The sequence below is a fragment of the Sinocyclocheilus anshuiensis genome, unplaced genomic scaffold, assembly GCF_001515605.1.
Source record: "Sinocyclocheilus anshuiensis isolate Anshui unplaced genomic scaffold, SAMN03320099.WGS_v1.1 scaffold113, whole genome shotgun sequence".
NCBI classification, from domain to species: domain Eukaryota; kingdom Metazoa; phylum Chordata; class Actinopteri; order Cypriniformes; family Cyprinidae; genus Sinocyclocheilus; species Sinocyclocheilus anshuiensis.
In genome coordinates this window covers 581,085-590,218 of record NW_015539827.1, presented here as the reverse complement: position 1 = coordinate 590,218, position 9,134 = coordinate 581,085, and the positions used below count along the sequence as shown (strand labels likewise).

The 9,134-nt window shown below is 39.4% G+C and overlaps 1 protein-coding gene across 5 annotated transcripts in view; it reads right to left on the bottom strand.

The window, feature by feature from the left end:
• The window catches only part of cobl (cordon-bleu WH2 repeat protein), a 122,488-nt gene that overhangs the window by 46,634 nt on the left and 66,720 nt on the right, over positions 1–9,134 (bottom strand). For all 5 annotated transcript variants that reach the window (XM_016480432.1, XM_016480435.1, XM_016480433.1 and 2 more), the window contains one exon: positions 7,381–7,548. In XM_016480432.1, coding sequence (XP_016335918.1) covers positions 7,381–7,548 — 168 coding nt within the window. The remainder of the gene's footprint in view (positions 1–7,380; positions 7,549–9,134) is intronic.

Here is a 9,134-nt window from a genome sequence, read left to right as displayed (position 1 = left end):
AAAACGGTAAAACTCAACTGTTTAACTCTAGGGGAGTTTGAAAATGAGCCTATTTTCAAAAATAGTGGCATGTTCCTTTAAAGATGCAGGTTTATGTAAGAGATAATCAATGGTTTGCCGTGCATTAAAACATTTTAAATGCACGACGTGGAGGCCAAGAACCACCCGACGCAAGCCGTTGATTATCCTGCTTATTCCATGGTCATTTGCCAAGTTATAGACAAGTTAAAACTAGTATTGCTCTTTGCAGCACAATATTTGACCGGAAGGGTAAAAATGACAGTTATTTTCGTCAGTTACGTTTCGTTTGCTCTAGCGTTCTGCCCGCTTCAAATCAGACACAGAGATGAAGTAGTGTGGTAAGATCACATTTATTTCACGTCTCTCTCTACAAACAATTAATTACTTCAAAAACAGTGATTTTACCACCTCGTTGTTGAGGAATATAATGTAGCGATCTGGTATCTAGGCTATTTTATTAATAAAAATCGCAGGAAAGCGTTGACAACAAGTTTATGTGTGTGCAGAGTGCAATCTGCGATCTTCGACCTCTTTCTCCCTCTCTGTGTGTGTGTGTGTGTGTGTGTGTGTGTGTGATGTGTGTGATCCAGTATTCAGACAGACCATGGAATAAATAAATAAATATATATATATATATATATATATATATACATTATATTTTGGATTTATTATTATTATTTGATCTATTCTGATTTTTGTTCTTTGAAAGATGCTGCAGAGCGTCTAAGTCAAAGTCTGAATGGACCAACCTAAAATATGTTTTTAATGTTATTTGATCAAAAAACAAAAACAACATTTGTAAGACAGTTAATGTCAGATTTTACTGCTGATTTGAGCAGTTTATATTACTGAAATGAGAGTATCGCAAGCAGTTTTTGAGATATTAGTAGTTCCCCAATCAAGTAGAGAGGAGTTGGTTTTGCAAGACCAAAGCAACTGCCCAGAGGGGTTGCCATTATGGCTGACTGACCTTCCCCGAAAAGACGACGCAGTGTCTCGTTCCCTACTCAGGGAACCATGGTTACATAAGTAACCTGAGACGTTTTGACTTGTCTTTAATTAAGCAACCAACCAGAGTACTCTAACAACCCCATAGAAATGTGCTAAAATCACAAAGAACACCTAAACAACCACATAGTAACATCCTGCAGAGTCACTTAATTTGACAGTCACTGCTACTGGATTACAGGGTGAGTGAGTTCAGAATCATTCAGACTGTTTCAGAATCATTCAGGTTTTGTTAACTGGATCAACCTTTTCATTAAAAATATCTCCCTCAAAAAAAAAAAAAAAAGATTCAGGAAACAAATGACACTACTTCTCTTGTGAACAAACTGAGAAACAAAGTTTTTGCATGGCTTCAGAAGACTTGGAATAAAGCGCAAAAGTCATTTGTACCACTTTATGGTGCTTTTGTGTTCTTTTTGAAGCTTGAATGGGCCAGTCTTCATTCATTGTGATTGCACTGACCAGCAATTTTTAAAAAGATTTCTTCTTTTATGTTCCACGGAAGAACAAAAGTCATATGGGTTTAGAATGGCAAGAGGGTGAGCTAAGAATTGTAATATCTGGATGAGCTCCCTAGTGAAAAATAAATATACTTAATTGTATTTAAAATATATTTATTTCATGATAAGTATACTAAAAATAGTTTGACATGTCTATACTAACTGAAAATACACTCTAAATGTAGTTATTTCATGCTTTCATCTAGCACAAACTTAGTGCACTACAAATTCATTTGTAAAATACTATACTTTTTACAAATGCATTTGGGGAAGGATGAAATATATATATATTAATCTTTAACTTGATCAGAAGGTTTATTACTTTAGTATATTCCCAATACACTCCAATGCATCTGTACCAACACACTTTTTTTCCATTAATGGTTCTTTAATGTCCTGTACGGACAACGACACGTTGCACTTGGAAATGTGGACTGCAGCTCTTTGGGCTGTCAAAATATTATGAATTATTAAACAAATTATTAAAATTATCCTGACCAGCCCTCAAAACTACACAAAAAGTAAAAATGTCAAATAAATTCAGAGATGTTAACTACATGAAAAGTAACAAAATGTATTAAAATAATTTCAATTCATACATCGCATATAAATCCGCAGCGTACTGCGAGAGCGTCAAACCGCCAAAACATTTCATTGCATTTTACATTAACATTTGTGCAGTGCATTGAAAGTTGAAGCGTGCAGAGACAATGGGCAGAGATGGTTTACGGATGGTTTTATTCCTTCCGCATGCACTGAAACATAAGCAGTACGTTCACATTCTTCCACCAACTAACGGAACTGTCTGTGTTTTAGTGCATGTACAAGAATAAAGCTAATGTTATGCCGGTTTATCCAATTGTTTTCTGCAGGATTAATGAAAGATCATGTCAGGTAAAAGGGAAGCAAAACATTCTGCAGATGATATTTAATGTTGTGTCCGCTGACTTTAACAGCTTCAAGTTTAACGCACTTTCGTGTTTTATACAGGCCGTTTCACATTTATTTCCATGCACTGCTTACTGCGCATATATTAAAATTTTCCAGTGATTCACAGTCTTTAAGTACATATAGCCTAATTTGTGCAGTCATTGATGGAAAAAAAAAATGTTTCCTTATAGTAGTATTTGTAACAGTATAGACAGACTACAAAGTAACCACAGTTTATCACCGCACATGTCTGCTTTGGTGACGCATATGGTAATGCGAGTGCATGTGTGTGGCAGCGACCCGGATTCGAATCCAGTCCGCAGTGTTTCCTTCAGCCAATGTTCAAATGTCTGTGTCCAATGTTCCACTGATGTTCTCTGGATAATTGAGTTGATTGGTATGGTGAGGGTGTTAGTAAAAGGCAATTTCTTAAGCTGTGCCATTATTTATAAAGGTTAATTTATTGCATTAGAAGCACACAATAATTGTTCCATTAGCACACTTCAAATTTACTTGGAATGCCATTGCAATGCATTTTAAAGTCACAAAAAGTAAGGGATAGTATGACCTCAGTTTGTTATTAGTATGATATTAATGTATGTTCAACACTCTTACAGTGTAATTGAATTGCAATTGTAATGTCACCCAAATACATTTTATGCTGAAAGAATTCTGCATTTCAAACATTTTATAAAAGAGTGGATATTTAAAGTGTACTTAAGTATACTTGGAATAGTTCCACTTTAGCACAAACAAGTATATTTAATACACCTTTAGTTGAACTTCAGCACTGCTTTTGTACAACTAAAATGCATTTAGTACAAAATGAGTTGTTCCAATTTAGCAGACTTTAAGTATACCAATTTATAGTGTGCCACAAATATATTTAGTTATACTAAAGTACATACAAATAAATTGTACATAAGTATACTATTTTTTCACTAGGGCTAGAACTTTAAGAGTTACGAATCAGTAGCCATAGGTTTGCAGACCGACATCTCGCCAGAGAAGTAGTTTAAGGTCTCTGCGTCATGTGCAGAGTATATAGTGCCAGTATATATCATGAGCTGAGCTAACAAAGGGCTCTGATGATGTCACGAGAGGATAAGGGTGAGAAGACCTCTCTAGCCTCTTAAAGAAGCCCGTTGTAAAATCCTCATCTCAGGTGTACAGAAGGTGTACACATGGTGAACAATCATCATTTGCATCAGGCTCCTATAGACTCCAATAAATAAATAAAATCAAAACAATCTTTCCAACCCATCTAATTCAATTCTAATAGTAAATAATGACAAATGAGACTCTATAGAAGAAAGGATTGTCTGGCAAACAAAAAGCACCCTTAGTTCACTGTTGTATCTATGTCAAGAAAGGTTTGAGCAGGTCAAACCCTATGAGCTTAAACCCTATGAGAGACCTATGGTACAGAAGGAGCCAGGCCTTAGATGGCCTTAGCCAGACCTTAGATGACTGCACTCGTGTAATCAAACCCCAAACTGCCACACTTACAGTTTTCTGGGATTTCAAATAATTTTTAACCTAGAATACACAATATATTAATATATACAGAACACATTCATTTTTTCCCTGATCTCTTTACAAATGAATGATACAAGGGGGCATTTAAGATGAGATGTAAAGATGTAATTAAAAATTAAGTATTATTCTCAATTATGAGATAAAATAATCAGACCTGTGTCTAATGAATAAACTCAATTACAGATCACAAGACTGGCCTTTCCATAAAGGAAACATGTGATTCTGCAAAAATAAAGGTTGCATACTTTTTGCCTATTTTTTAGAATCATAATAACATCCCTAGGTTACGTATGTAACCATGGTTCCCCCAGGGAACGAGACGCTGCGTCGAAATGCTTTGGGAACGCCTCTGCGTGACCGCGTTCTGAAGCACGTGAAATCAGACCAATAGAGCAGCGAGACGTCACAAGAGGGGTGACGTGAGCAACCAGGAAGCATAAAAGCACATCCGGCAAAGCGCATGTTAGCTTCTGATGAAGTGAGCACCTGCAGGGATGCATGGAGTATGGCAATGAGATGCAGTGTCTCGTTCCCTCGGGAAACCATGGTTACATTCGGGAAACCAGGTTATAGAAGCAGACAAATGTGTGCGGAGAGGACCAGCCCGCGGCGGCACAAATGTCCAGCAGGGCCACGCCCAAATAGAAAGCCTTGGAGGCCGCCATACTTCTGGTCGAGTGCGCTCTGACCCCCATAGGTGACGGGAGGCCAGAGGACTCGTAGGCCAGTGAGATGGTCTCGACCACCCACCTACTCATAGTCTGCTTGGTCGCCAGAAATCCTTTCTTAGGCAGACCAAAGCAAACAAAGCACTGATCTGCCTTACACCACGGGGCAGCTCTTTGTGTGTAAACGTCCAGTGCTCACAGGTTGCAAAGCTGTGTGGTCTGGGTCTGGTGGTATGAGGCCCTAGACGGCTGGACCTGGGAACGGCGAGGGAGGAAGCACTGGAATGAGGCCAGAGGGTGAGAGTGGGGCATCCAGCAGGACGAATCTGTCCTTGTCTTGCATTTAGGACAGATTCAACCACAGATGCCGCTCCGTGGCCACCAGTGCTGCCATTGAATGACCGATGGCTCTGGCCGTTTCCTTGGTGGCCCGGAGGAACAAATCTGTTGCCCAATGCAGTTCAGCAACCACGTCAGATTCCCCTTCCTCCTTCTCATCCAGGTCCTTTAGCAGGTCAGCCTGGTATGCCTGTATAAGCTTTCCCTGCCAGACCGGATGTCAGTCTAACTGGTTAGATAACTGCTCCACCGCTGGCATCGCCCCATATCCCTTCTCATTCAGCCCCACGATGTTAGAGTAGTTTGTGACTGTGGGGCTGTAAATACGGGATGAGTATGGTTTATCCCACAATCTCGACACCCCGGTATGGAGATTGAGGAAAAATGGAAGGCCCTGCTTCTCGGCTGGCCAATTGATGTTCAACTTGGCTACATCACGAGTCACAACCTCCACAAGCTCCTCATATGCGAGGGACTGTGGTGGCGAGTCCACAGTCTCCTCTGAGTTGACGCTCATCATATCAACCTCCTCGAATGAAGATAGATGAAGCGTCTGGCTCTCTCTCAGGCTTCCGATCCCTGAGAGGGAGCCGTGGATCTAGCGGGAGAGGACTGAGATAAGGACGAGCCCGTCTCGGATTCCTCCGCTGTGCCTCGGCAGCAGTGGGACCGGTGCCAGCAGGGTTCGCGAGCCTGACCGCTCTCATCAAAAACAGCCAGGCGGCCATTGACACGCAGCGAGAGCAGTTCGCAGTTCTGACAATAAGCTCCCTCGAGAGCTGATCGCGCATGCTCTGCTCCCAAACAAACGACACACAGATCGTGTGTATCCCCACCTGCAAGATATCATGGGCAAGGAGGAACACAGTGTCTGAAATGTTGTTTGCTCGCCACAGATTTTGATTTGGATTTACACTTTGACATATCGATAACTTTCTAACAGAGTAATGCTGCATGACTGATAGTGCTTTGCAAACAGACACAAACCAAACGTGATCGCTGAAGAGCAAAAGCTAACATGCGCTTTGCCGGATGTGTTTTTATGCTTCCTGGTTGCTCATGTCACCCCGCTCGTGATGTCTCACTGCTCTATTGGACTGATTTCACACGTGCTTAAGAACGCGGTCACGCAGAGGCGTTCCAAAAGCGTTTTGATGCAGCTCGAGTTCCTGAAGGGGCATCAGTCATATTGGAAGCATGTTTATGATTATGAACATATAACCTTGTTGAAAAAAAAGCATATGCTGTTTAGGTATGTTTTGAAGCATGGCTGCTGGTTTCAGCAAGTCCTTAGCTGGTCATAAGCTGGTTTAAGCTGGTCAAGTGCTGGTCATCTGCTGGTCCTAAGCTGGTCCTGAGCAGGAGCTAGTTGCTTAGGACCAGCACATGACCAGCTTAAACCAGCACACAACCAGCAGCCATTCTTCAAAACATACCTATCCAGCATATGCTGTTTTTTTCAACAGGGAAAATGCCTGTGCACATCCAAAACCCATAATGGGCCCAGGTGCAGGACAACAAAACAAAGAAATAAGACAATGAAACTGAAATTACAGCTCTGAAAAGTTTATTTAAAAAAAGTGCAGTTTTAACTAGTCATGACTTCATCAGTCAGATTGTGCCTGATAAAGACCTGTCTGGTCAAAATGTTGTGCTGTTTTGTAAATAACTTTTGGGAGCTGTAACTTCAGCATGCTTATGTCTTTAATAATTTGCCTATGTATGAAAACCGACCAGGTTTTAGAAAATAACACAACATCTCATTGATTTTCTTACACATAAACTGAGTTTTAGTGAATTTGAAGTGAGCTCTTCTACAGAGTTGGTCTCCCTACACACTCAAACTACTTATTTATACAAATCTGAATATTTTGCTTACTTGTACTTAATAACTACAGGTCAGAACTTTAACATTGTACTGCCATTTTTTATTTGATTATGTCATGGATTCCCAAACTTTCAATGATGCACCTCTTCCAGATCTACTCACCGCTTTTGTACTCATTGTTGATGTGATTCATTTCATTAAAATTACATTAAGTACACATTTTTTCCTTTTTTAAATTTTTATGTTTTTCCCTTCAAATCAAAGTTCGTAATGTTGTGATCTTGGTGCTGGTTGGCTTGGTTTATGGGGTTCAAATTCTGTGTGGCTTTGCATTCATAGCAATCAAAGTGTGTATTTGTTTCAGTATGAAAAGTTCTACTTCCCTGTAAGCTACAATATTAACAGAGCAAAGAATACGTTCATAGGTTAGTACAATGCACAAGTGCTTTTATGCAATCAGTGGCTTAAAATCCAATGAAATATTAGCCAGAGTATGTGAATATTAGCCAATGATCATAATGGTATGTGTGTGTGTGATTGTTCAAACCTGTGATGTCAGTGGTAAAGTCTGTGTGGGAGCTGTTGGGGGTGCTGGAGCTCTGCGTTTCTTTAATTCCACTTTTGGGGACATCTTGGAGATGTTCATCACAGACTGAGACTGACCCAGAGTGCTAGGACGGGTCTCCACACATGGACCGCTTGCCACCGACATACCCTTAGCAAAAAAGAGAGACCCTTTAATAAATATACAAATACACATTTAAGGACAAGCTCAAAAGGCATATGTGATTGAGTGTGTTTACACGCACATTTATTAACCAGAAGTGCAAATAACAATATGTATAAGTATGAAGTAGAGAAAGTAGAGACCAGCTCATTGCAAATGTCAAGGTTTACAAATACAGAAGGTGAATTTTGAATTGTACTGAAAATGTAGATATTGTTGTATACACATTCAATTTTAGACAGTTATATAGAATGGAACAGAACAGAATATAACAGAATTGAAGCTATTACTTTTCAATTCAAAAGAATATTGAATGTTTATGAGCCTTTCTCAGGAAATGGCGCTCTTTACAGTATTTGCTATTCTCCATTCACTTTGTAATGCAAAATAACTCAACACACAGCCATTAATGTCTAAACCGCTGGCCACAAAAGTGAGTACACCCCTAAGTGAAAATGTCCAAATTGGGCCCAATTAGCCATTTTCTCTCCCCGGTGTCATGTGACTCATTAGTGTTACAAGGTCACAGGTGTGAATGGGGAGCAGGTGTGTTAAATTTGGTGTTATCTCTCTCACTCTCTCATACTGGTCACTGGAAGTTCAACATGGCACCTCATGGCAAAGAACTCTCTGAGGATCTGAAAAAAAGAATGCATTGAAAGGGGTCAGCCTGTCAGTGCTTAGACCATACGCCGCGCACTGCATCAAATTGGTCATATATATATATATATATAAGCACTCTCTATTCTAATTCTATTCTAAATAGAATTTCTAAAAAAAAATTATTCTCTATTAATTTGCTGCTTGTTTTCTTTAAAAAAAACAAAAAAAAACACTAGCTTTCTAATCTTTTTGTATTCTATCTGTTTTCTTTTCTTTTCATTTATTATACAATTAACAAAAGCAAAAAAGACCTCTAACACTAGCTTGCTCTATTCTTTTTCTATTCAATCTGTTTTCTTTTTTATTTATTATATTATTTAAAAAACCCTTGCTACGTGTACTGCGTTAAGATAACTGAGACTTGTTATAGCACTTGTATATCATTGCTCTTTTGTTGATTTTAATTGCTTCCATTGTCCTCATTTGTAAGTCGCTTTGGATAAAAGCGTCTGCTAAATGAGTAAATGTAAATGTAGTAATGCCCTGGTACTTATGGCATGAGTTCAACAAATACAGTATAAATTATAAATAAACTTGTTGTATATATTTTTCTTATTTTGTGGCATATCATACTCTTAAAATCCTGTATGTGTGTGTAACAGTAATCCTACAGTGTAAAAAGCAGTAGATCCTGAATACAGCTTCTGGAGGAAGGTAAGGCAGAAAGTGACTGTTAGTTCAGAGCTCCAAGACAATGCCATTTAAAGGGCAGCGGGTTTAACAGAGGACAGCAAATCAATAACATTTGGGCTGGAAATGTCACAACCTGCTCCTGGAGAGTGGCTGAGTTCTGAGGGCTTTACCCCGGCCATGACCCCACGTTTACACACCATAAAACAGTTGCCCTGAGCAGACGGTTAACAGGGAGGGACTTAAGACAAATACTAAACCACAAAAACTGTGAAGCCGAT